The sequence below is a fragment of the Lemur catta genome, chromosome 17 (assembly GCF_020740605.2).
Source record: "Lemur catta isolate mLemCat1 chromosome 17, mLemCat1.pri, whole genome shotgun sequence".
NCBI classification, from domain to species: Eukaryota; Metazoa; Chordata; class Mammalia; order Primates; family Lemuridae; genus Lemur; species Lemur catta.
In genome coordinates this window covers 27,495,441-27,522,370 of record NC_059144.1, presented here as the reverse complement: position 1 = coordinate 27,522,370, position 26,930 = coordinate 27,495,441, and the positions used below count along the sequence as shown (strand labels likewise).

Sequence of the window (26,930 nt, the reverse complement as noted above, 5' to 3'; positions counted from 1 at the left end):
GGTGCACTGGAGCGCAGACTGAAGGCTAGAGATGGGAGAGCAGAGGGCCCAGGAGGCACTCCTATGGACTGGGAGTGAAGCCCCCACTGGGGGTAGGGTCAGGCCAGGGGTCTCCAGTTTGTAGTTCTTCTTTAGCAGAATGGAGATCTTCCATCCTCCTTTCCTCTTCAGTCCAGGAACCACTTGGGAATTGCTTACCGCAGTTCAGAGGGGCAGGGGTTCCAGAGGCCTCTCCTTCTATCCCTATGACTCCTGGCCACATGCCTCTCATTGGTCCTCTGGTCCTCACCATAGGGACCTTGTCTCAGGCTCCCTGGCTCACAGAAGGCCTGATGCCAGTGCCAGCCCAGAGTTGGCCTGGGTTTTAAATCCCCATTTGGCCACATATTTGCTGTTACCAACCTCCCTGGTCCTCAATTTCCTCTTCTGTAAAGTGGGGTGATGTTACCTATCTCACAGGGCTGTCAAGAGGAACAAAACAAATAATAATGGTAAAGTGATTAGTGTGGCTTTTGTGTACATGTGCACACATGTATGTAATACTTTACACTATGGTGCTTGGTGAGTTGGTACTTAAGTTTTGTGCCATCTCTCCCTATAATCTTTCTAGGGGCTGACAGCTGGAGAGAGCTTTCCTTGGTACTTTGAGGAGAGGGACAGGTCTCTTGCAAATATGGCTGGAGAAACCCCCACCTCCAGTCCCAACACAGTCAAACATGTGGAGCTTGCTGTGGTGTTTGGATGGTTCTGCCACGAGCTTGTCTTTGCTTAGGCTGGACGGCAGAAGACAAGCATTCTAAAGTGTTCCAATTTTATTTACAGCCAGACCCCCTGCTTCCCGCCCAACTTCTCAGCTTTGCTCTGCAGGAGGAGCTAGATGAACAGTGACCTTTCTGCCATGCCCAGGGACTGGGGGAAGTGCCCCTGCTGGAGAGATGTGCAGGGTGGACTCCTCACTTCTTCTGGGCTTGTGCCCTGGCCCGTTGAATCTTGTCAGCTGTGGCTCCATCTGTGGCTCCAGTACAGTGGGACAATACGAGGCTCAGCTCAGCCTCGTTCCGGTGCTCAATGGCCACGTCTGCAGCCTGAGCCACATCCCTGTGGTGTGAGCAGGAGGGGAGACGGTGTCACTCGGGGTTACCTGGGGGGCCCAAAGCCAGCCTCTTATCAGCCCACCGACTCAGCCATGAAGCACCCACCGGGCCCTCATCAACGCACCCAACGAGAAGCAAAGCCTTGACCTTCTGCTCTGGACCCACGCGGGAAGCGTATTTCTTGGCCTCGTATTTGTTGTGTTGTTTCATGCAGATCTCCACAAAAGGCTTAGCAAGAGAGGGAGAAAGTGGAGGGAGAAGATAAGGCACAGCCCTCCTGTCCTCTCTCTTATGAGCAAAAGCCCAGTGGATACATCATCTGTGTATATTTTACACACCCATCGGTATGCATAATCCTCCCGCCCCATGCACAGACAGTTGTGATCTTTCTTAGGGCAGAAACAACCTAAACCAAAGCTTTGTTAGAACCTTGAGACCAAATACTTCCTTGCTTCTGCTCCCCCACCCACTGTCACCCCTCACAACAGGCGTTTCCTGCCCTCGTCCTCTCAGGGCTTGTGTTTTCTCTTGTGGCTGCCATCCTCAAATCTGCCCTCCATATCTGTGAACCAACTGCCTGCCACAGAAAACAAAGCCCCTCAATATCTCTGCTCCCTCACAGATGTGCCTTCCCTGTCCCCCTTCAACCCTGGCTCAAACATGACTTTCCCTCAGGCACGTGGTGGCCCCTGTGGCCCTCCTTGGGGAAAGCAGCTCATTCTCCCTCCCAAGGCAGACTTGGGCCCATCCTCCAGTGTTCCCAACACAGTGGATGGTGTCTGCCCGTGAATGTGTGTACGCAGGAGGCACTCGCTAACTACGTGGGACAGCTGAACAGGTGCCTGAATGGGCCATCCGTCGTCTCCCTACCTGGTCCCTTCCCCAGGACTACCCTCACTGAAGTGGGCTGGAGAGTGGACCCTTGCCTCACCAGGTAGCCGATGGGTGACTTCTTGCTCTTGGAAAACTTCTCTAGCTCCTCCCAGTCTTCCAAATCTGCCAGGGCAGTCAGCTTCAGCCACCAGAGCCTGTGGGAAAGCCGGGCTTGGAGGTGTTGTAGGAGAGGCAGGTAGTCCCGGGGCCCACATGCAGCCTGGGCCCTCACCTACCTCTTGTCAGGGATGCGGAAGTCACGTGCCAGCTGCTCTGCGCGCTTGTTGTGACCGCCGAGGATGAGGGTGGTGACCGTGTCATGCAGAGACAGGTCTAGGAACTGGCCCCCTAGCTCATCTTCTAGGCGCCGCTGCAGCCGCAGGAGCCGCATTTGATCCTCTGTGGCCTGGGGACCGAGATGAGGCAAATCGGGGATGAGGGACAAGGAGGGAAGACTAGAAGTAGGGGAGAGGAGGCTCTTAGAAAAGGGTGGGCCAAACCTTGGCTGCAAACTCATTCTTGGCCTTGTAAAAGGCATCAGCGGCTGTCTGTAGAGCTGCTACTCGCCCCTCGATACGCTACAAAGATAAGAAGGGAGGGCTGCACTTACAGCGCAGGACCCTGGCCCTCCCAGCCCAGGCTATGGCCTTCTCCCCGTCACTGTGCCCCGGGTTGCCAGGGTCAGCCTTACCCACTAGGTGCACCGCTCTGGTGTCCTAGTGGGATGGCTGGCTCCTCTGAGACCAACAGCCTCAGCCCATGGGCCCCGCCCGCCCCATGGACCTCAGACCTCTTCCGCAGCATAGCTGGCTCGGATATGGAAGCTGCCCAACTCCTGGTGATTGTCATCCTGATTGTAAAGGTCCTTCAGCGTCTCCAGCTCCTGATGCTTACAGAACTGGGGCCACAGGCAGGCGATCGGTCAGCAAGGCCCACTCAAGGGCTCAGGAGGCTCCATACCTAGCCCTGCCCACCACACACACCTGTCGGTACAAGCTCAGAGCCATGGGCTGGTTCCGGAGGGTCATGAAAAAATCTCCTCGGTTCAGCTCATTCTTCAGGTGCAGCAACACCGTGAACACTGGGCAATGGAAAGGTCAGTTGGGGACTCCAGCCCAGCGCCCTGCTTGGCCTAGGGGGCCCAGCCTTGCCTTCACCCAAACCCTGCTCACCCAGGTCAGTGTCCCCACTCTCGATGGCCTTGCTCAGTGCCAGCTTGCTCCTCTTCATCTTTAGGAGAAGGGGTACCTGCTCCCCTGAGCGTGGCTCATACTCCAGCAGCTGCGGGGTGGGACGGAAAGCACAGAAGGAAGGAATTGGCGTGGGGGCCTCGAATACCCACATCACAGTATCTGGGGAGGGCTGGGCATCCACACCTTGATGGCCAGCTCCGTGCGGCCACAGCCATAGGCCCGCGCAGCAATGTCAGAGTAAGAGACCCCAGGCGTGTCTCCCAGCTTCTGGTTAATGGCTCGAGCAACATCCTCATCTGATACATCCTTCTGTTGCACCTGCAGGGAGGGTGTCACATACATCTGGATGTCATTCCTCACCTCCCACCCCCATAGGCACTCGGTCAGGACTCACCCCTTCAGTCCTACACTTCCTATTTCCTCCACCTCACCAGGGCCTGGAATCCCCTAAATGCCCTTCGACCCCATCCCAGATCCTTGCCTTGTAGCAGGCCCAATGGGCCAGGATCCTGCTGACACCCTGTACCTCAGGAAGGCGCAGGTACTCGCATATCTGGATGGCCAGAGGGTAAAGCCTCCGCAACACAAGCCTGGCAAGTGAGGGGGACAAAGGGTACAAGGAGTGAGAAGGAGTAGAAAGAGGGGGCAGAGTGGCCCCAGCCTGTGCCTTGGGCCTCCCCGATTACAAAGAGAAGGGTCAGGAGCCGTGGCTGTAAGACCCCACTAAAGACCCCGCCCACCCAAAGCTTCTTTACAGCACCCTGGGCTTGCCGTACCTGTCCAGCAGCACCTGGATGGTGAGCTGCTTGTATCTGTATTTTCCTTGGTTAAGGATCCAGCCAGGGAATAAGACCTGTCTGCCAAGGACCTGCAGGCCACATCTGCAGCCCTGTCCCCCGTCACCCCTGGCTGTAAGCACCCTTCCAATACGCATGGGGATACTGGCTATAGGTGAGGGGGATCCCAATGTGATAGTCCCGAACGGCATTGAGCACACGCAGGTCCTGACACATGCGCACGAAGCTGTCGGGTGGAAATCTGTCGAGAAAACACTTTCCAAAGGAAGCCGCCTGAGAAGAGCGAGAGGGCAACAAAGAGAGCTTCCCCAGCTGTCCATCCCACCCCCTTCCCAGCCCTTCCCAGCCCTGCCTAGCCTTGCCCTCCAGGCCGACCCTGAGCAGACTCTTCTGCATGTCTGGCTGGTGCTCATGTCCCGCTGCCTCGATGCACTGCTGCACGGCCTGGGTCAGCTGCCCCAGCTCCTGGATCTCCCGCAGGTACTCATCCGCCTTCTGGCTCTCTTTCTAGGGGGACAGGGGTCCAAGGACGCTCTGTCATGACAGAGGACACCCCTACATCTGGCCCTTAGCTGCTCTGGGCTGTGGGTCAAATGGGCTGGTTTGGAGGGGCTGCACAGGCCAGATCCCAAACTCCCGCAACCCACTCATTCCACCAGAGATGCCCAAGGACATCATCCCGTATCAGCCCGCGATTGCCCATGGGTGGCCTTGAGACTTCCCACTAGTAACCCTGACTTGTGCCTTGCTGAGACAGTGGGGACACTGCCTTTATCACCACATGGAAGACACTGTTTCCCTTCAGTCCACCTGAGCCAGCCCTCCCCAGCCCAGACCAGTGTCCTGCCTGGACACCTTTCTTGACAGGTGGCACCCGGCTATGCCCACACACGCCCAGGAAGGGGTAGGGGAGGAGGGGAGCATCCTGAGCCCCAGGGAGAAGCCCAGAGCTCTACCTCATACTCTTTCTGGGCCTCCAACAGCAGTGCTCCGGGGGCCATTGAGGCAATTTTGAAGATCTCCTCACTGGCCACTGGGGGAAGGAATTAGTGAGTGGGGGAGGAGCAGGGATACCCTCAGCCCTGCCTCAACACCCTGATCCTGCTCTGGGGTGCTGGCCCAGGGCAGCTGGGTGCCTTGTGAGGGCCTCACCTGGAACCTCGTGCAAGAACTCATGGGTGCTGCGGGAGAAGATGCGGACCCCGTCGAGCTCGGGCACCAGGTAGGAGTCCTCGTCCAGCACAAACCTGAGCTTGGTTAAGGCTTCTGAGAGCACCCAGAGATGGGCCGAGGCAGGTGACCCCCCGCCCCGCTTCTCACCCCACACAGGCAGCCCTCCAAGGATACTGGATGCTCTCGGGCGCGTCACCCACCACCATTAGCCGCCTCTCCCAGGCCACCACAACGGCCCTCTCCTTGCTGCGAGGACGGCTGCACCTGTGGGCAGCACCATACACACGTTTGGGACATACACAGGACACCAGGCCGATAGCCATGTCTCCCACATCACTGCTTACATGCCTTTGTCATGGGACAGCCCTGCACACACTCGTGGCCCTGACCACATGCTGACCTGTCCACTTCCCTCTTACCCCTATGCTGTCATCTCCCGAGGGCAGCTGCGGCCCACAGAGGACAATGGTTTCCTTCAAGTATGCACTGACAGTCAGGGGTGCTCACCAGCAGGCTAGCCAGAGGTATGTCAAGGTCCTCCTGGCTTTGCCAGTAGACAGGATGAATCAAGGTATCAGGGGAAAAAGCTACGTCCCGTCCCCACTCCAGCATCATAACCCCATCCTCACCAGACCATCTGCTTTGGAGGTGCCCGGATGTTGCAATTGAACTCACACAGCTTCTCCTGAAAGGGTGTGGGGAATGTCATGGCCCTGTCCCAGCAGTCATCGGTCTGGTTGAAAAGCCCCTCCCCTCCCCTCAACAGATCTTCCCTGGACAAGGCATAGTACCCCAGTGTTGTCCCAGGATCACACCTTGAGCGATGCTGTCCCCATCCAGATGTAGCCTGTGTCTGTGAAGAGCACCAGGTGTCGGTAGGTGAAGGAGACAGCCATCTGTAGGAAGCTGCTCACTCCTGGGGCCAGGCCAGGGGGTGTCTGGGGCAGAGCCAGGAGGGAGGACACCAGATATACTGACTTCTCAGAGCCTTCCCACTGCCTTCCCCAACTCTTCCATGTCATTCCCACCCAGGGCCCTCACCACTGCGGAGCAGGCTGCGTGGTCCAGGAGGTAAAGATCGGGCCCCACAGCCAGAAGAATCTGTGCCACTCGGTCCTGGCACAGTGTGGTCCAGCATGAAGGTGCACTTTGCAGACCTGTGATGAAAGAAGGGGACAACATCAAGATGACCAGAGCCCACAGCTTGTGCCTCTATTGGGCCCAGTCTGAAGGCACATCCGCGGGGGCTGAATGGCTGTCTCAAGGCTGTCAGTGCTTACCTGGCACCTCTGGCATCCGGCGAAGTTTGAGGTCACCCACATTGGCACTGAGGGTAAAGCGGTGAGCCCCTGTGAGGATGGCCACCCCAGAGCCGAACTCGGTGTGGAAGATCCGGGCATCCAAAACTCGGTTCTGGAGTACCTCCTAGGGAGAAGGGCCATGGGTTGAGGTTGTCACAGGGTCATAAACTCTATCCCCCTTCCCTGGTCCCCTGAGGCCCCTACATTGCCCATGCTGAAGTGTCTCCGGAAATCACCATGAAGCCCATAAACCAGTACTGCACCGTCTTCCTGCACACAGAGCAGCTCCTCCTCAGCTGACCAGCCCAGGGACACCACAGGCCCACTCTTCCACTACAGAAGAGAGAGAGGTTCCTGAGGCTATCTTCAGGACGAGGAAGCCCTGCCCAGCCCCTAACCCCAGGGACAGTCGGGGGTGCTTACCAGCAGGCTGGCCAGAGGCATGCCAGAAGCAGAGTATATATCGAGCACTGGCCGCATACTGGCAGTTTTCTCCTTCCTCCAGGGGTTCCTCAGCAGCGCTGCAGTTTGGGAAGAGACCTTCTGTTCCAGCTCCCCAGGCCAATGTCATGTGAAGCAGGCCTCATTAAAGCCAGAATTAAAAGCCTCTCAGCAGGGTGAGTAGGGGTGGGGGAGTGGCAGTAAGAACAACCTGACAGCAAGGCCCCTGAGAATCGACCTTGAGTTCATCCCAGGGTTCCAGAGCATATGGTGTTGAAGGGTTGACATACCAATGGGACCCCCATAGGGTGCGGCAGCCACCAGGCAGTCCCTGAGTTCCTCCTTCAGGTCCCAGTCCATGCTGTACAGTTCATATTTCCTGCCCACATAGAGATGGGCAGAGATCAGCCTCCTCATGACCCTCCACCCGGATGTAGTGATCCCCAGAGAAATCCCTAAAGCCTCCATGTGGCCCCCACAGGGCAGTAGAGGACCCCCTCCCCCAAGAGGCAGGAAGGGGAGTGATGACTAGAAGCAGGTAGGCGAACTGACCACATGCCTAGGAACAGCAGGTGAGGGAGCAGAGGGTGTTGGCAAGGAAGGATGCGGTTCTTGGGGCAAGTGTCCAAGAATGGCAAGAGCTCCTTAGACAGGCAGGCTGTGTGGCCGATATCCAAGGCACAAGCTGAGATAGCGGGTGGCTGACTTGGGCCAGCATTAACAGGAAATAAGACCCTCAGAGAACATCTCTTAGGGAAGGGAGCAGAGCTTTTCTCCTTTTTCTGGTTCTTAACAATGAATTACGTTGTGGGCTTTACCCAGGGGTCCAGCTCAATGCTTATGGATGAACTCAGTTTTAGAGGTACTGAATTAGCAGTGCCTGAAAAGAAATGCAAGAGGAGCTTTTCTGTGAGATGGTGCGGGCAAGAGTCCTGGAGATGTCAACCTGCGAATGCTTGGATTACAGGGGGTAACCAAATCATAAGTAGGCACGAGATGACTGCAAGTTGAGATGTGCGTGGATCACCAAGTGTGCACTGCATGTGAAGCTGGAGTAGGGAGCTTGGGGCGTGTCATCATTTGGCACTCGGAGGTGGGGAAAAGGGGAGAGCAAAAGGGACAGAGAAAGAGTGGGTGCTATTTCAGGATGCCAAGAGAAGACAATGTTTAAGGAGGACTTTTCAGCTAATATCATTTCAGGGGCTTCCTTTTAATGATCAGGAAGACGCCCACCATTATCTACCATTTGACATCCTTCCTGGGATTCTAGTCAAAATGACTTTAAAAAAAAATTGAGAGGTTTATATTTTGGAGAAGGAGCAAGATTACTATTTGTGAATAATGCAATTGTCTACTTAGAAAATCCAAAGCAGTCTAAGGAACAATGAATAAGAGATCTCAGTAAGGTGCTCAACAAAAATCAATCTATTTTCTATGCCAAGAAATACCACAGCAAGAATCAATCAGAAATATAACTTTTAAAAGATCCTAATCATGATTGCAATAAAGCTATAAAATATACAAGAATAAATCTAATGAAAAATTTTACACAATCAAATCAGAGTTTCCTCAAGGATTCAGACGACAAGAAGAAATATCCAAAATGATGTATAAATACACAGGAATTCCAATAAAAATCCCCTCCAATTTTGGGGGGAGGAGGATGCAAAAACTGATTCTAAAGTTCATCTAGAGGAAAAAAGATCATCTGAAAGAGAAAATACTGGAAAACATTTAAGAACATTTTAAAAATATGAGAACAGAAACACACCAGATATCAAAAACACTATATAAACTCAGGTTAATTACAGCTATTGTTTTGGCACAGGAATAAGCAAATAGATCAACAGAAGAGAATAGAGTTCAGAAAAAAACCTGGGAATTGAACATACAATAAAGATAGCATTTCAAACTGGTGCAAATGGACACCTGAAATGAGACAATGGGCCAAATGGGACGAACCACAATAAATGCTATTTCATTAATCTCTATAATAAAATATTTTCCAGATGGAATTCAAGATTTAAGTATTAAAAAAGTAAAGCCTTATCAGAAAAAAAATCTTTGATATTTTTACAGTCTCGAAGTAGAAATAATTTTTAAGCATGATCATGATAAAAAGTCCAAAAGTCACCAAGAAAAAGAACAACAAGCCAGGCAGGGTAGCTTAGCCTGTAATCCCAGTGACTTGGGAGGCCACAGTGGGAGGATTATTTCAGACCAGGAGTTCAAGACCAGACTGGGCAACATAGTGAGACCCCATCTCTAAAAACAAACAAACACAAAACTAGCCAGGCGAGTTGCTTTGGCCTGTAGTCCCAGCTACGTGGGAGGATTGCTTGAGCCCAGGAATTGGAGAGCTGGAGACTGCAGTGCGTTATTATAGTGCCACTGTACTACAGCCTGAGCAACAAAGCCAGACACCAAAAGACTTATGATTATGGGGGGGGGGGGAGGAAAGAAACTAACAAATGGGTCTAAATAAAAATTAAAGGACTTCTGTATTTTTCTATATAAAAACGGGTAAAAATAATACACATTCATATTTACTTCTATTTGGAAAAAGAAACTCTGGAAAGATTAACAAGAATCCCATTAACAGTGGTTATTTGCAGGTGAGGGGTACGATCAGTTGAATGGTGGCAGGGATGGGAATGAGGCTTTGATTTTTTTTAAACCACATTAATGGCTATTAAGCAATTAACATTAAAACAACAAGGTAGGAACACAAACTATCAAAAGGACAAAAATGTTTGTGAGACATGTGAAAAAGGAATACTTTTCTTAATTACAATAGTAACATTTAATTTAAGTAAATGTTAAGTAAGTTTTAGGTAAAATTTAATTTTTAAATTTTAGTTTTCTGTTTCATCTTTAAACTATACTTTAATTAATTTTTTAAAATGAAAATAAAACTAAAAGAAAAGCAGTTGGGGGCTATATCATGCTATTTTATGTGAAAATATTTAAAAACTAAACATAAAAAACTTGAAAAAATATAGGCTAATATTTATATAATATTGGAAAAGTCTTTCAGAGTATGACATAAAACCCAGAAATTATCTAGGAGAAGACTGATAGATTGCATAAAATTTAAAATCTGTAGATTGAAAATTATTAATACATAAAATAAAAGCCAAGTGACCACCATGAGGAAATACTTGTGAGATTTGTAACAAAGGGTTACTACAAAGAACATGTAAAGGGCTCCTTTGCAAATCAATACAAACAACACAACTGAGAAAGTCAAAGGATATGAATAGACATACCTAATTACTAGGTAAATAGGAATTTAAAAATTGTTTTCATATTTTGGCCATCTGAATGGAAAAAATTAAAAGTAGCTAATAATATCTAGTATTGTTGAAGATGTAGAAAAATGAACACTTTCGTACATCTTGGTGGAAGTATAAATTGGTTCAGCCCTATGGAAGAAAATGAAGCACTATCTATCCAAGTTGCAAATGTGTACATCCTTTGACTTAGCCCAAACCTGGGAAAACCTCTTCAAATGTCCATCAAAATGGGACAAGTTAAATAAACTATAGTATGCCCATTCTAGGGATTATTTTGTGGCCACTGATAAGGTAACTCTGTGTATTAACACAAAATGACCTCTAAGGTATATTGTTAAGTTAAATAAGTAAGCAGCAGTTCAATATAAATGATATGAACCATTTACATATTAAAAATCTGAGCACATGTTTTTAACAAGAATATTTATATGTAACCACATTTGTGTGTAAATATATAGAAAAATGCCCAGAGACTTTCACACTAAGCCAGAGACAGTGGTTACCTTTGGGGATGGTAGTGGACAGGGGAGCCACCCACTAGTAGGGGTACTATGCATTTTTATACTATACACATACTTTATTTTACTGCACTTTGCTTTATTGAACTTCACAGCTACTGCATTTTGTTACCAATTGAAGATTTGTGGCAACCCTGTGACAAGCAAGTCTACCAGTGCCATTTTTCCAACAGCAAGTGCTCACTTTGTATCTCTGTGTCACATTTAGGTAATTCACACAATATTTCAAACTGTATCTGTTATGGTAATCTGTGATCAGTAATGTTACTACTGTAATTGTTTGGGGGCACCACAAACTGTGCCCATACAAGATGGTGGATGTAATCAATAAATGTTGGGTGTGTTCTGACTGCTCCACCAATCAGCTGTCCTCCCCTCCTCTCTCCCTCTCCTCAGACCTCCCCCATTCCCTGAGACACACAGTATTGAAATTAGGCCAATTAACAATGCTATAATAGCTTCTAAGTGTTCAAGTGAAAGGAAGAGTTGCAAGGCTCTCACTTTAAATCAAAAGCCAGAAATGATTAAGCTTAGTGAGGAAGGCATGTAGAAAGCCAAGATAGGCCATAAGCTAGGCCTCTTGTGCCAAACAGCCACATTGTGAATGCAAAGGAAAAGCTCTTGAAGAAAATTAAAAGTGCTACTCCAGCGAACACACAAACGACACAAAAGCAAAACAGCCTTATTGCCAATATGGAGAAAGTTTTAGTGGTCTGAATAGAAGATCAAACCAGCCACAAATTCCTTTAAGCCAAAGCCTAAGCCAGAACAAGGCCCTCTCTTCAATTTCATGAAGCCTGAGAGAGGTGAGGAAGCTGCAGAAGAAAAGTTGGAAGCTAGCAGAGGCTGGTTCATGAGATTTAAGGAAAGAAGCCATCTCTGTAACATAAAAGTGCAAGGTCAAACAGCAAGTGCTGATGTAGAAGCTGCAGCAAGTTATCCAGAAGATCTAGCTAAGATCATTGATGAAGGTGGCTACACTAAACAATAGGTTTTTGATGTAGATAAAACCTCTTATTGGAAGGAGATGCCATCTAGGACTTTCATAGCTAGAGAGAAGTCAATGTCTAGCTTCAAAGCTACAAAGGACAGGCTAACTCTCTTGTTACGGGCTAATGCAGCTGGCAACTTCAAGCTGAAGCTAATACTCCTTTACCATTCCAAAAATCCTACGGTCCTTAAAAATTACGTTAAATCTACTCTTCTTGTGCTCTATGAATGGAACAACAAAGCTTGGAAGACAGCACATTTGTTTACAGTGTAGTTTACCGAATATTTTAAGCCCACTGTCGAGATCTACCGCTCAGAAAAAAAATATTCCTTTCAAAATATTACTACTCATTGACAATGTAGTTAGTCACCCAAGAGCTCTGATGGATATGTACAAGGACATTAATGCTGTTTTTATGCCTGCTAACACAACGTCCATCCTGCAGCCCATGGATCAAGGAGTAATTTCAACTTTTAAGTTTTATTATTTAAGGAATACATTTCATAAGGCTAATGCTGCCATAGATAATGATTTCTCTGATGGATTTGTGCAAAGTGAATTGAAAACTTTCTGTAAAGGATTCACCATTCTAGATGCCATGAAGAACACTGGAGGTCAAGATAACAACACTAACAGGTATTTGGAAGGAGTTGATTCTAATCCTCACGGATGACTCTGAGGGGTTCAAGACTTCAGTGGAGGAAGTTACTGCAGGTGTGGTGGAAATATCAAGAGAACCATAATTAGAAGTGAAGCCTGAAGATGTGACTAAAATTGCTGCAATCTCATGATAAAACCTGAATGAATGAGGATTTGCTTCTTCTGGATGAGCAAAGAAAATAGTTTCTTGAGATAGAATCTACTCCTGGTGAAGATGCTGTGAACATGTTTCAACATGTTGAAATGACAACAAAGGAGTCAGAATATTACATAAACTTAGTTGATAAGGCAGCAGCCTGGTTTGAGAGAACCGACCCTAATTTTCAAAGAAGTTCTACTGTGGGTAAAATGCTGTCAAATAGCATTTCATGCTACAGAGAAATCTTTCATGAAAGGAAGAGTCAATTGATCTGGCAAACTTCATTGTTGTCTTTATTTTAGCAAGAAAATATTTTTAATTAAGGTATGTACGTTTTTTAGACACAATGCAATTGCACACTTAATAGCATACAGTACAGTGTAAACATAACTTTTACATGCACTAGGAAACAAAAAATATGTGTGGCTCACTTTATTGCTATATTCTCTTTATTGCAGTGGTCTGAAACCAAACCTGCAATATCTTCAAAGGATGTGTATACTTTGGCATTATTTGAATTCTTTACAATCCATACGCATTTTTTTTGACATTTGGTAACTAAAATCACTGGGTGAAAAAGAATATGATGGGAAAATCGATATTCATATTTTCAGAGCTAGCAGGCCAGTTATCAATTTATTGCCTTTCAGCTCCAAATTCACCCTTCAACACATGTTCTGTGTAATGGTCAGTATTTCTTTAAGTATTTCTCTTTGATAGCGAGCATGTTAAATTTTCTCAGTAGAGGGCGGCAGAGGTACACTGCAAAGGGAGGGGGCCCCCTGCTATGTCCAGTGGTGGCTGCCAGCCAGCAGTGAGGGTGTGAGAACATCTGGTGGTGCTCTGCCCCAGCCATGCAACCAGGAGGTGTGGTTCCTCAGCAACCTCACAGTCCTGCCCTGATCACCTTCTCAGGCTCTCTGGACAGACACTGCATTCCAGGTCTTCTGCCCACACCAGGTCCCCACTTTCTCTGCATACCAAGATGCCTGGTCACTGGCGGTACCCTGCCTGTGCCCTAGTGTTTCCACTGACTCCCTCTGCACACCTGTACACCCAGCCACTGGTGGTGGCTCACCATATGGACCCTGTGGGTTACAGGCCTCCTACCTGCACCAGCACCCCCACTCACATTACATGCCCAACACCTTGGGCCAACAGTTGCAGCTTGCCTATGTCCCCCTACCCCCTGCACTCCAGTGGATGCTTCTCACTTGCCTGACACTGTGGACCAGCTCTGGCCTCGGCAAACCAGCCAACTTCTCTGCTATCTAGTGGGCTGCAACTCTATTTTTTCCATCGAAGTCTGAACCCAAGGCCCCCCACTTCCAAGTTTGTCATTCCTTGGGTACTCTCCAATAGCCCCAGGCTATCATATAAAATTTTCCTCTATCTTACACTTTTATCATACGTTGATAATTCTTTATATTAAACTTTCCCAGTTTAACCTCCTGACTGGAACTAGGCTGATACAGACTAGGTGCAGGGAATGGTCCCAGTAGATGTACCCCTAAAGAGGGGATTTGGGAATTGGTGTTGAGCTCTGTGCCCATGGGAAAGGGATGCTAGTAACCCACTGTATGCAGTGGCATCACAAGTAATCAAGCCTGCAGTTCACTGTGATGAATTGCCAACTGAAACATGCTTTGGGAGTGACTTCTATATTCGACTGTACAGCAGTAATGATGCATATAAGGACTGGACTGTGGGATGGATTATTCTGAGTGCACTTGAACATTTACAAAGAGAAAATGACAAGTTCAGGTCCATTAACTTTCAGTTCAAGTCATGGTCTGAGAAGCAGAAAGCTTCTATAACAGCTCTAAAAGAATCTTATTTCTTGTAGCCACATAGCTGCTATTGCTGAAAATCAAACCCAAAATTGTGTGGGTTGTTGAATTACAACAGCTGAATTTCACCAACATGGTATTTCTCATGTGAAAATTAGGTACCAATCAAGTTACTAATGGGGTCCTGAAACTTGGAAGGGGGATAGCTGGTTAGACCCAGATGAAAGTTACAATTTTGGACTCCCAAGTCATTCTGAGCCTCCCTTACCAGTGGAAGTAGCTTGCCTTCCTGTCCCCCAGGAGACTAGCCTTCCTTTCCTTGAAAACCCTGTGATAACCTCACTTGGTATAGATGTCTTGGCAGCCTCCCGATCCAAGGCTGCTCTAACACTGCTGAGTGCCTTACTTATCTGCCAACAGCAGAGACAATACCTGGCCCCAATATGGCACCATTCCTGGGGGAACCATCCTGCAAGTTGACTACATTGGGCCTCTTCTATTATGGAAGGGGCAAAGATTCATCCTCACTGCAACAGACACATATTCCAAATGTGGATTTGCCTTTCTTGCCTGCAATGTGTTTTCCAGCACCCACCATCTGTGGATTTACAGAATGCTTTAACCACCATCGTGGCATTCTGCAAAGCACTCATCAAGGACCTCATTTCATAGCAAAGGAAGTGCAGCAGTGGACTAAGGGCTATGGAATCTACTAGCCTTATCATATACCCCATCACCTACAAGTGGCTAGCCTAAATTTACTGATGACTCAGTTATAGCCCCAATTGGGAGACAACACCCTTAAAAGGATAGGGTTCTATTTTACAGGATGCAGACTATGCTTTGATCAAGGACCATTATATGGTGTTATCTCCTCCACAGTCAGAATATATGGGACCTGGATTCAAGGGGTAGAAAAGGCTCCTCTCACTATTACACCTAGTAACCATCTTACAAAAGTGTTGCTTCCAGCCCTAGTAACTTTGAGATCTGTTGACTACAAGAGATTTGTCTCCAAGGGGAGAATGTTTTCACCAGGAGACACAACAATGGATCCACTGAATTGGAAGATAAGAGTGCCACCTTGCAACTTAGGGCTCCTTGTGCCACTGAATCAACAGGCATTAAAAAAATGGAGTTAATTTACTGGCTAAAGTGATTATTCTAATTACAAAGGGGAAATCGAGTTGCTGCTACATAATGGAGGCAAGAAGGACTATGTCCGAAATCCAGGGAATCCTCTGGGGGCACCTCAGTATTTCCATGCCCAACAGTGAAGGTTAATAACAACTTCAACAACTGAAGAAAGCAGAATGACTGAGGAATGAAGGCTTGGATCACTTCCCTTGGTAAAGAACCCAGAACAGTAGCAGTTCTGGCAGAGGGCAAGGGAAATATGGGATGAATAGTTGAAAAAGGAAGCCATAGATATCAACTATGATCTTGTGACCAGTTATAGAAACGAAGACTATAGTCACTGCATATTTTCTCTATCCTTGTTATACGCATGTGTTATATGTATAGACTAGCCATTATCTTCTCTCCTACTCATTTTTACTTTACATACAAATTATTGGAGGTTAACTTTACAGTTTAGTTTTTAAGAAACAGAATATTCAGTGGGAGAGTGACTCAATTGGAAGAGTAATTAATACTGTGATGGCTACAATAACTGTTAAGCTTGTATACCTTCTCATTTGGAGAAAGAGTCGTTCTTTTCCTGTAAGGATAGCAATATGTTTGTTAAGCAGAAATACAGAGTTGTTTTGCCATAAAGGAACTCGAAAGTGTGCAAAATGGCGCACGTGGAAGCTGAGTAGCCAAAGGATGGACATGCCAGTTATCCATTTATTTCCTCTCAGCTCCAAATTCCCCCTTCAATACATGCTTTGCAGTGAGCTGGATGTGAAGCTCAATGGTACTGGAGGGACAATGTAGGTGGAAGGGGTTCTCCTGCTGTTTCCAGGAGCTGCATGGCCAGTTAGCAGTGTGGGTTTGAGGACACCACGTGGTGCTCTGCCCTAACCATGTGCCCAGAACACACAATCCCTTGATGACCTCGCAGGCTTGGCCCAAATCAGTGTTCACCTTCCCATGGCTCTCTCCATAGACATTGCAAGCTCCAGGTCTGCTCACACTGCTGTTCCCAATTGGTAGCAAGCTCATGTACCTGGCCCACCAGCTATGATTCACCCATGCCCCATGTGTGCCCAGGAGGGTTGCTTCTTGCTTGCCCAGTGACTGTGGGTTAGCTCTGGCCAATGCTCCAGGGAGTCAAGTTCTTATGAGGCCTGAGGTATGTCCTCTGCAGTGACAGGATGTTACTGAGAACAGTGTGGTCAGACCTGAGTTAAGAGGTCAGTGGGAATAGAGAAAATGGAAGCAAGTGTAGATGGGGGGTTCAGACCTTTGGCTGGTGGGTGGGTGGGGAGAGAAAGATGGGGTGAAGAGGAGGGACCTGTGAGATCAGGAAGTTCATTCTTTTGTTAGGATGAGAGATTTAAGTATACTTGAAATCTGATAGGATCCACTTGGGGGCAGGGATAGTAGAAAATAATGTACAACAGTGGTCTAAATTTTCCTTCAGCAAAGAAACACTTGGATGCTTGTTAAAATACAGACAAAATTTCCAAGATTCACGCCATAGATAGGCAAGTAGATCTGACCTAGGAATCTGTAGGTAGTCAGCGTCTCAGGTGACCTTTTTAAATTTCCTTTTTTTTTTTTTAACAAACAGGATATCACTATGTTGCCCAGGCTGTCCTCGAACTCCTGGGCTCAAGCCATCCTCCCACCTCAGCCTCTGGAGCAGCTGGGACTACAGGCACCTGCCATCTTGCCCAGCTCCCACGTGATTGATGAAGGGGGTTCTGGACAACAGCTGGGAAAACACTATGGCTGAGGGGAGGTATGGAGGTTGGCACACAGTTTCTGAGAAGGCAGGGAGACGAGGACACGGCTACACAGGGGCACATCTCCTCAGTGCATCAGGAAAGGCAGTGGGCAGGTTGCTGGGGGAAGCTGAGGCCCTTCCATGCACTGGCTTCCAGTTCTCTGGGAAGCATGAGGTGACATCAGCTATTGGGAGGAAGGGGCAAGGACACTTCAATTTTCAGTATTTCCAAAACATTATAATTGTTCACAATTGTTTCTTTGTTTAATCTTTTAAAAGTACAGCCCTTGTGGTGAGAGCGTAGGCTGACTCCCCGTAACAGGACTGCGAGGGCCCAGTGGAGGTTGGTGGCTATGGATTGGTAGCAGCCCCCACCTGTCTGCTATGTGAGCCTCACGGCAGCGCTCAGCAGCCTGGGCACAGGTGGAGAGATGGTGGGATGCTGACGCACTGGGAGGTGGTTCTGCACCAGGCAGGTACAACCGAAGGACAAAGGAACAAGGTTGTTAGAGAAAAGGTAAGACAGAAACTAAAGTGACCGACCATGGCTGTATTCCAAGCTGGACAGGGAGGGAAACCTCTACAAAAAGGGGGTTCTGCATGTGGACACAAAGAGAACAGAGGGCTGTATGGATGGGGATCCCAGAGAGGCTGAAGAACAGGTGTATGGGGAGTATCAGAGTATCAGTGTGGCCAAGCTTGTGGTCAGAGAAGGGGATGTCTGAATCTAGCATTTCAGAAGTAGAGCAGCTCTAATGAGGTAGGATGAGGTGGGATCCAGGGACGGGGTGGCTGAGGTGGATAAAATCACTTGAGTAGGCCGGGCGCGAAGGCTCACACCTGTAATCCTAGCACTCTGGGAGGCTAAGGCGGGAGGATTGCTCAAGGTCAGGAATTCGAGACCAGCCTGAGCAAGAGTGAGACCCCGTCTCTACTAAAAAAAAACAGAAAGAAATTAGCTGAACAACTAAAAAAATATACATAAAAAAAATTAGCCGGGTATGGTGGCAAGTGCCTGTAGTACCAGCTACTCGGGAGGCTGAGGCAGTAGGATCGCTTGAACCCAGGAGTTTGAGGTTGCTGTGAGCTCGGCTGACGCCACAGCACTCTAGCCCAGGCAACAGAGTGAGACTCTGTTTCAAAAAAAAAAAAAAAAGTTTCAATATGTAAATGAGAATAATACATAGTTTCACTTGCACAAATGATTGTTTGCTCTTGAAATAAGACCCCAATGCAAAGTCTTTGTGATCTTTAGTTGCAATCAATAAAATATTTTTATTTTATTATTTTTTAGAGATGAGGTCTTGCTACATTGCCCTGGCTTGGAGTACAGTGCCAATTCATAGGCACAATCGTTACCCACTACAGCCTCCAACTTCTGGGCTCAAGCGATCCTCCCAAGTAGCTGGGACTATAGGTGTGTGCTACTGCACTCAGCCCAATAAAATATTTGCTAAAAACTTTACTGGGCAAATATTACATAGCAAGCACTATTCCTAATATGCATTGCAGATAAAGAGGTGTAATAAATAATATGTTCTTGGCCCTCGATGAGCATGGTTAAGCAGAAGAAATGTATACAAATACTGCCCTACTGGGCAATACAAAACAGACCCTAGCACTGGGCCCTAAGATTCTACTGGGGGAGAATCAGGGAAGGTTCCATAAAGAACCATTGAACTAAATCCTGAAGGATGAGCAAGAATTCTTTAGTGAGAGGCCAGGCATCGTGGCTCCCACCCGTAACCCCAACACTTTGGAAGGCTAAAGGAAGACTGCTTGAGGCCAGGAGTTCCAGACCAGCCTGGGCAAGAAACATAAAGAGACCCTGTCTCTACAAAAAATCAGTTGGGCCTGGTGTCTGCATCTGTAGTCCCAGCTACTCAGCAGGCTGAGGTAGGAGGCTCATTCCAGCTCAGGAGTTCAAGGCTGCAGTGAGCTATGATGGTGCCAATGCCACTCCACCCGCGCAAGACCCTGTCTCAAAAAAACAAAATCTTCAGTGAGATAAAGAAAGAAACGGCAGTGTCCACAAAAGGAACTTAAGACTGGTGCAAACATAGGGAGCCATGAAACACCAATTGTGTGTTGGGTCCCTGTACTTCTGCGCAGCTGGAACACAAGATTCAGGTAGGAGAGCAGTAAATGAGGTTGGAAAGACAAGGAGCCAGAAAGGGTCTGCCTTATAGATGGATGTTCCACAACCAGTTCGTACTTTATCCTAGGAAGTAGGGAAGCCATTAAAAAAATACTAATCGGGATAATGACGCGATCGGTCTACACTTTAGAAAGATCCGTGGTTTAGGACCTTACAACTCCCATGAGGGCTGCCCCAAGCCAGGGGTGCTCACTCCCGGTGCACCAGATTCACTGACGACTTGCCCCCTTCTCCCAGCCTTGGTCAGCATTGTTACCCCACCCGCCGCGCGATCCCGCCCCCCTCGGAGCGCCCCTGTGGTCTGACTTCAGCAACACTTTCCGGCAGGAGACTGGGCACTCGCTATCACTCACGGGCGACCTCCCTCTGAGCATCCTTCCGGAGGCTCCAAAACCTGGGCTTCGGGGTAACCATCGTGCTTGCCTCAATTTCCCTCTCTGGAGTAAGGGAAGACCCGGCTCCCTGCCCATAGGCGGCTGTGCATTAACTGGCAGACACTCCGGGAAAGCGGGCGCGGGGCGGACCCCAGCGCCAGTAGTGACGGGGACCAGCGCCGCCGGCTCCGCCTGTAGACTCGAGCCAGCGGGCCAGCAGGGTAAGCCGGGACGTGGGCGGCAGGGCGGGGCGGCTCACCGGTAAAAGGCAGAGTCCCCGAGCGGGTTCCAGTTCGCCGTGTAGCAGTCCATGGCTGGCGCAGGCAGCGGCTAGGCAGCGCTGCGGGGACACCCACCTAGCTCGGGCTCCAGGCCGGCACTTCCGCTTCCGCCCGTTCGGATCACGTGGCGAGGCCGCCACCGCGGCCATCACCACTGTGGGCAGTCGCATTTGGCCGCCGCCGCGCCCCCCGCCCGTACCTGGGCTTCACGCCCCCCAGGTGGGCCCGGCCTGGGCTCCTGTCCCCCGCGGCAGCCACCCCCCTCGCTTTCGTGTCCCCTTGGGCGCTGGGGGTCGCTCAGGGCGGGACATGGGTGACCGGAAGTGGAAACTGTGAGCGTCGCGCCCGGGGCGCCAAGGCCTGAGGCGCCGTCGGGGCCACCGCGACGCACGCATGGAGAGCGCTGGGCGCCGGGCTGCGCACCGACGGCTGACCGGAACGCACGGGCTCTGCGGGGCGGAGGCTTTGCAGAACCGACTGGCCGCCCGGGGCGCGGGAACATGAGGCTTAGCCCGGATCCCGCTGCGGGCGAGGCGCGCGGTGCCCTGACCTGCCCTGGTCGCGGGTGAACGGCGCGGAGCCCTGGGACTCGGTAATGGGCGTGAGCGGGCGGGCGCGCGCGCATGCGCGAGACGGTGGCGGGCACGTGGCGGGGCGCAGGGCGGCGCCGCGCGGGAAGCGCCTCGGTGCCCTGGAGGCCGGCCAACCGGGCGACCCCCTGCCTCTGGTCCAAGTATGACCAAGACCGGCGCCACCACGGGTACCCCTCTGCCGCTGTCATCTCCTCCCTGTAGCTCTGAGCCAGCTGGGAGGGGTTGGCACAGGTCTTATTTACCCCGGGGCGGGCCCTGGGGCTGACCTTCCCTGAGTCCCCGCCCTCGCGTGCCTTAGTGTCCTGTCCCTGCAGCCCGTCGTTGTCGGTGGCAGCATGGTCTTCTGTCTGGAAAACGAGGAGCCACGCCGCCCACTGCGAAGCGCCATGGTCCACTTCCAGGCCTCCGAAGTCCAGCAGCTGCTACACAACAAATTCGTGGTCATCTTGGGGGACTCCAGTGAGTGCCCCCTCTAGGATGACGCTTCCTAGTCCCGCACCTTGCAGCCTAACCTGTTCTCTATGTCTGGATCCTGTGTCTCCATTTCAAAGCTCCTCTCTGTCTGTTCTAGTCCAGTAGGCTTTCTTTTCCCTTTATTTTTTCACACATCTGCCACAGGTGTCCTGACAGATGTAACCTGTGCACTTTTTAGCCCATCCTCGCTCATTATTTCTCTCCCTCACAGTCTCCCATAATTTCCATTATAAGAGCTGTGGATTGTGATGTGTGTCTCCCAAGTGACTTGGTCGACTTAACTCCTGCCAGGTGATCTTGGGTCACTATATACTGCTAGCCAGGAGTCACACAGAAGGAACAGAGGCAGTGCCAAGACTTTTTATCCTCACCTTTTCTCCTGCCTCTAAGTCAACACTCCACAGAGCTGTTGTTGGGGAGCCCAGCCCTGGGAAGATGGGAGGCCTGGACTTGGGAGGATCTGGAGTGGTGCAAGGTCTGCTGCACCTCTGGGATCTCTGTCTCCCCACAGTCCAGCGGGCTGTGTACAAGGACCTGGTGCTCCTGCTCCAGAAAGACTCACTGCTCACAGCTGCCCAGCTGAAAGCCAAGGTGAGGGAAGCTTGGTGGCCATGCTGTTGGTGGGTGGGTGCAGACCCTGGCCTGGCAGGGTCCTCCTCCCTGGCATGGATCTGACTGGAGGGGTGGGGGCCGGATAGGGGGAGCTGAGCTTTGAACAGGACCAGCTGGTGGCCGGGGGCCAGCTGGGCGAGCTACACAACGGGACACAGTACCGCGAGGTCCGCCAGTTCTGCTCGGGTTCTGGCCACCACCTTGTGCGCTTCTACTTCCTCACCCGCGTTTACTCTGAGTACCTCGAGGACGTCTTGGAGGAGCTGACATATGGACCTGCCCCAGACCTGGTGATCATCAACTCCTGCCTCTGGGATCTCTCCAGGTTGGGCGAGGGAAAGGGAAATATTGGTTGGGAGTAGACCACCCCTGTGCCCTTGCCCACCCTGTGTGGTACCCAACAGGTATGGCCGCTGCTCAATGGAGAGCTACCGAGAGAACCTGGAGCGAGTATTCGTGCGCATGGACCAAGTGTTGCCAGACTCCTGCCTGCTGGTGTGGAACATGGCAATGCCCCTGGGGGAGCGTGTCACTGGGGGTTTTCTCCTGCCAGAGGCAAGTGACTGAGACCCCTTCGGGCAAGACATGGGACAGCTGGCTGGTAGATAGGGGACCCTCCTTTCCAACCCTGCTTCATTCTGTGGCTCTTAGAGATTGCATTTTCTCACTCAGCTTCAGCCTCTGGCAGGCTCCCTGCGGCGGGATGTGGTTGAAGGGAACTTCTACAGTGCTACACTGGCTGGGGACCACTGCTTCGATGTCCTGGACCTCCACTTTCATTTCCGGCATGCAGTACAGCACCGTCATCGGGACGGTGTCCACTGGGACCAGCACGCACACCGCCACCTCTCACACTTGCTTCTGACCCATGTGGCTGATGCCTGGGGCGTGGAGCTGCCCAAGCGTGACTACTCCCCTGGTGAGCCGTGTCACAAGCTGGGAGGATAGTGATGCAGAGAGGGCCCTCAGAGCACAGGGCTCAGAAATGGAACAGGACCGAACTACTCAAGGGGAGTAGGGGGCCCTTGAAGTACTTGTGGCTCCTGAGTGCTCTTCCCTCATCCCTTGAGAAGGGTTAGATCACAGGTGCAGTGTTCTAGTCTGAGTTCCAGTGTTCTATGGTCTAGCCCTGTGGTCACCTCTTTGTACGTGAACAAGCTTATGTAAGCATTGGTCCCATAAGGCAGCTTGTTAAAAGACCTTTCCTCAACAGATGGACAGGAAAGAAATAGGGGTACCTCTAGCTAGGCACGGGTATGGGGGGTGGAAAGACAGAAATGGAGGAAGGGCAATTCAGGCAAGGGTGGCAGAAGCAAGGAATCCCACCCTTGGGGGGTGGGGTGCACAGTCAGCAGGAAGGTTGTTGACCAGAGACCCAGCATTGGGAAGGTCAGCCTCAAGGGGATGGGCTCAGTGGAAAACATGCCATAGGCATCTTGGTTCAGCCTCATGATCCCAGTGTGACTGGCTGCAGCTTGGTGCAGCTTTCTTCTGGCCCCATCTCTGGGTCATTGGTGGAGACTTCTGAGGGTCCCACCCCTCCTGCTTGTTTTGAGGCGCTGCTCCCCATCACATCTCAGCTATAGCACTTGCTGCTGCAGAACATCTGTTTCCTTGTCAGCCTCCCAGTTCCTGCATACTCGCAATGGAGGCATCGTGGCTGGTTGTCTCCATGGCTGCTTCTCTCCTTCATCATGTCCCCAAGGGCAAGTTTCCTGGGCTCAAGGACTCACCTTTTTCAGCGCCATTTTCTAGCACAGTGGTCCCCAACCTTTTTTGAACCAAGGACCATTTTCATGGAAGACAATTTTTCGACGGACCCAGGGTAGAGGGGTAGATTCGAGATGATTCAAGTGCCTTAAGTTTATTGTGCACTTTATTTCTATTATCATTACAATGTAACATATAGTGAAATAATTTATACAGCTCGCCATGGGTTGGGGACCCCTAGCCTAGCACAATTGCTCTGTACGTAGTACCGACAGAACAGTGTGTATGGAATTGGTGATATAAGTCATGTTAGATGGCTATTTGTCACAGCATTAGAGGGTGTGAGGGGCACAGAGAAGCCAGGAATATCACAGAGGCAGACCTCTAGGACTTGGCAGCCAGGAGTTGGAGCATCAGGTGAATAGGACTTTGATAATGTAATGGTCTGACTTTCTTGTTTTTTAGATGAGAGAATTGATCTCCAGCCAAGGAAGGGATGCTCTAAATGTAAGGCTAGTTTGTGGTGGCTCAGGCCTTCCAAATCCAATTTGGAGCTCCAGAAGTTGGAGACATCAAAAGGAAGAGTTGATTTGGGGTGGGAGGATGAGTTGGTGAGTTTGGTTCAAGCAGATTTATTTGAGGTACTGTGAAAATATGGCATAAATTTGGAGTCACTGGTACGCAGCAGAGAGATGGAAGCCAAGGACATGAGCAGGAACTTTGAAGGAGAAAGCAGAACAGTGCTCACACTTTGGATTGGCAGGAAAGAGGGGCTAATGGTGGAAACAAAAAGAGAAGAGGGCAGAGGCCATCGGTGATGTCATGTGACTACTGGGAGGAATTTTGTAATTTGTTAGTAAGTGGTTACATTTAGTAGGAAAAGTGTTGAGAGTGTGGAATAGGGTTACAAGAGGCAGTAGGCAGTTGAGGGAATGGAAATTGGGCAAAACATTGCTTGTGGAAGTTTGGAAAGAAAAGAGGACTTAACAGGATCTTTGTGTTTGGCTTATTTATTGGTCTGTGGGGAGAGCAAAAAGCTAAAGATACAGGAACTGGACAAACACAGGGAGAAGGCTCTGGAGGGAACATGAGGTCAGAACAAAGAAGACCTCTTCTTGAGAAGCAGAAAGAAGGAACACACCTTGGGCTTGGCCTGAAATGAGAGGGAGTGAGGAAGACTGGGTAGAAGACACAGGGTGCCCCACTTGGTGTCCCTATTCTCCAACAGGAGAGAGTAGAGCCTTAGAAATGTGGATGGTTAGAGTTCAGGGCAGCCTGGCTCCCCAGGCCTGCCTAAAACAACCATCCCTTTCCTAGACCCGTGGATGGAGGACTGGCCAGAGACAGATCATCCGTTCCAGGGAAGCCATGGGCAGTCCCCCGACTTTGGGGAGCAGCTGGCCTTGCCCCCACCCCCACCGTCTCCTTTGCCCCCTCCCATGCCTCTTCCCTACCCTCTTCCTCAGCCTTCTCCACCTCCCCTCTTCCCACCCCTGCCCCAGGATGCCCCTTTTTTCCCAGGCCAGCCCTTTCCACCCCAAGAATTCTTCAATCATAATCCAGCAGAGGACTTCTCAATGCCACCCCACTTAGGTAGGTACCTCTACAGCCTCCCCTTGTACCTTCCCCAAGCCAGTCTCCTGTGCCCAGGTGAGCTAAGAGGAGTTGGGTAGCCCCTTGTCCTCCCTCCTACCCCCCAGGATTAGGTTTGGTCACGGCCATCCTTGAGTCTGGAATAGCATCTGTATACTCCTTAATCAACTCATTAACTGTCACAATTTCCCAGCCTGGAGAAAGAGGAAGAGATATATATCACTGTTTTGCATGTGGGAAAACTAAATCCCAGAGAAGCTCAGCTGGAAGACCAGAGCTGCCTGAAGGCAGAGCTGCACTCAGCCTGGCCAGAAGCCCACTCTGATAATGACTGGTTCTTTTGTAGGATGTGGCCCTGGAGTGAACTTTGTGCCTGGCCCCCTGCCGCCTCCAGTCTCTGGCTCTAATCCCCATGGTCAGCACCGGGGCCCGGTGGTCCACCGGGGGATGTCACGCTGTGTTCCCAGCAGCCCCTACCATGTGCCGAGGACGGGGGGGCCCTGCAGGCAGCGGCTCAGGCACTCAGACAGACTGGTCCACACATACAAACTGGACAGACGGCCTCCTGCCCATTCGGGGACATGGCCTGGGTAGGCTGGATCTTGGGCTGGGGCTGGATGTGCTGATGGCCAGGCAGGGCCTGCCTGGTACCCCAGGTGCTGGGCTAGGTATCTGCTATGGCTGGTATTGTTCTTGTCCATTGCTGTCACCAATAAAGGCATGGAAGAACAGAGTGACATATTCCTGTGTGAGGGAGTGGGTCTCCCAAATCATGATCTTAAGAGTTGGGGAGGTTGCCTCTGGGCTCTCTCCAACATGGCCCTTTGACCCCGCACTATTCAGAAGTCACTGACTGCGCCCTTCTGCTGTCTCACATGCATTTCCACCCTTACCAGAATGTGTGTACTTAACAAAGATCCTGGAGAGGTCCCTTGTTTTCAGCACCTCTTTGGGATTGGGAAAAATCAAGGGCTGAGTTGAATTTTTCAGTATTTTATATGGAATTTCGGATCTGGCTAGTTCTTACTTGTACCTCCCAATCTCATGCATTCATGTGTACATTCAATATCCACCTATCACCTGGAGGTGGGAAGACACATGCCTTATCTTGCATAATTCTTGGTATATAGTAGACACTCAGGTCGTTGGAATTAAACCAGAAGCTCCCAAACCCAAGTGGGAGACCAGCTGGAAACCCATTACTTAATTGATGTGATGTGCAATGGGAGCAAGGTGAACACAGACCGACTTCTTTGGTGGTGGTGGTGGTGGGGATGAGATGAGAAGGAGCTGAGGGAGGAGAAATCCAGAGCGGGTGCCAAGGTGGGGGTGGTGGCCGCGAGGCTGTTCTAAACTCCATACAGAAGTGACAAGCAGAGGAGGTGTAGGATCTCAGCTTCAACAAGTGGTCCCGATCCTAAGTTTGTGACCCTGCAAAGAGTACCAGCAGTGGAGTGTGGACTAAAATGTGAGGTGGGATAAGGGATAGTGCATAGTAGTGGGCCAGTGAGTGATGGAGGGGCAGAAAAATAAGGTAACATGAAGACCCCTTAAATAATCTTGAAGTAGAATTACTGCATTAGCTTTCCTTACTTATTAATGAAATTTTACTTTGTCAAAAGAGAGAACATCTCACACAAAAGAAAATGAAAATATATCAGAAAAATGTTGATCCTTGCAAGCAATGTAGACTAAATGCAAATGAAAGGAAGCTATTAAATTAACACTGGTGCTGAGGAAACTGAATTAATAAAACCCTGTAGAGCAGTCAAATGAGACTGTGCAAAGGCACCAGCACAGTGCCTGGAACAAACAAGTTTGGCTTTCTCTGGCATAAACAAAAAGTGGAAGGGGACATAAAAAAAATGAAAGAGCTTTTCTGTTTGGGAGGTAAAATTTTAGTTCATTTTCTTCACAAAAATTGATTTGTTTTCTTTACATTAACCAAAACCCAGCCCTGGAGCAGCCCTATTCTG

At 49.9% G+C, this 26,930-nt stretch overlaps 2 protein-coding genes across 7 annotated transcripts; one reads left to right on the top strand and one right to left on the bottom strand.

Annotated features, from left to right (window-relative positions):
- Nucleotides 1–797: 797 nt before the first annotated feature.
- On the bottom strand, nt 798–20,081 carry VPS16 (VPS16 core subunit of CORVET and HOPS complexes). 3 transcript variants are annotated; one of them, XM_045528945.1, is made up of 24 exons: nt 19,951–20,062; nt 7,163–7,251; nt 6,855–6,952; nt 6,636–6,764; nt 6,411–6,555; nt 6,172–6,287; nt 5,946–6,068; nt 5,760–5,815; nt 5,305–5,394; nt 5,110–5,204; nt 4,914–4,990; nt 4,333–4,464; nt 4,103–4,230; nt 3,937–3,972; nt 3,642–3,750; nt 3,344–3,478; nt 3,140–3,248; nt 2,951–3,048; nt 2,758–2,865; nt 2,468–2,545; nt 2,204–2,373; nt 2,026–2,122; nt 1,219–1,322; nt 798–1,098 (listed from the first exon to the last, which is right to left on the bottom strand). In XM_045528945.1, exons 1-24 carry the CDS (start codon nt 20,001–20,003, stop codon nt 954–956), a joined length of 2,520 nt encoding a protein of 839 aa, XP_045384901.1. In that variant the 5' UTR covers nt 20,004–20,062; the 3' UTR covers nt 798–953. The 3 variants fall into 3 exon arrangements, with proteins under 3 accessions (XP_045384901.1, XP_045384900.1, XP_045384902.1); XM_045528944.1 differs by having other exon boundaries at nt 4,103–4,464; nt 19,951–20,081; XM_045528946.1 differs by lacking the exon at nt 7,163–7,251 and having other exon boundaries at nt 4,103–4,464; nt 19,951–20,013.
- PCED1A (PC-esterase domain containing 1A) lies at nt 20,081–25,695 on the top strand. 4 transcript variants are annotated; one of them, XM_045528948.1, is made up of 9 exons: nt 20,081–20,564; nt 20,880–21,024; nt 21,551–21,630; nt 21,738–21,976; nt 22,056–22,206; nt 22,324–22,570; nt 23,827–23,868; nt 24,679–24,954; nt 25,301–25,695. In XM_045528948.1, exons 2-9 carry the CDS (start codon nt 20,901–20,903, stop codon nt 25,546–25,548), a joined length of 1,407 nt encoding a protein of 468 aa, XP_045384904.1. In that variant the 5' UTR covers nt 20,081–20,564; nt 20,880–20,900; the 3' UTR covers nt 25,549–25,695. The 4 variants fall into 4 exon arrangements, with proteins under 4 accessions (XP_045384904.1, XP_045384907.1, XP_045384905.1 ...); XM_045528949.1 differs by lacking the exon at nt 20,081–20,564 and adding an exon at nt 20,635–20,705; XM_045528950.1 differs by lacking the exon at nt 20,081–20,564 and adding an exon at nt 20,661–20,732.
- The last annotated feature ends 1,235 nt before the right edge of the window (nt 25,696–26,930 follow it).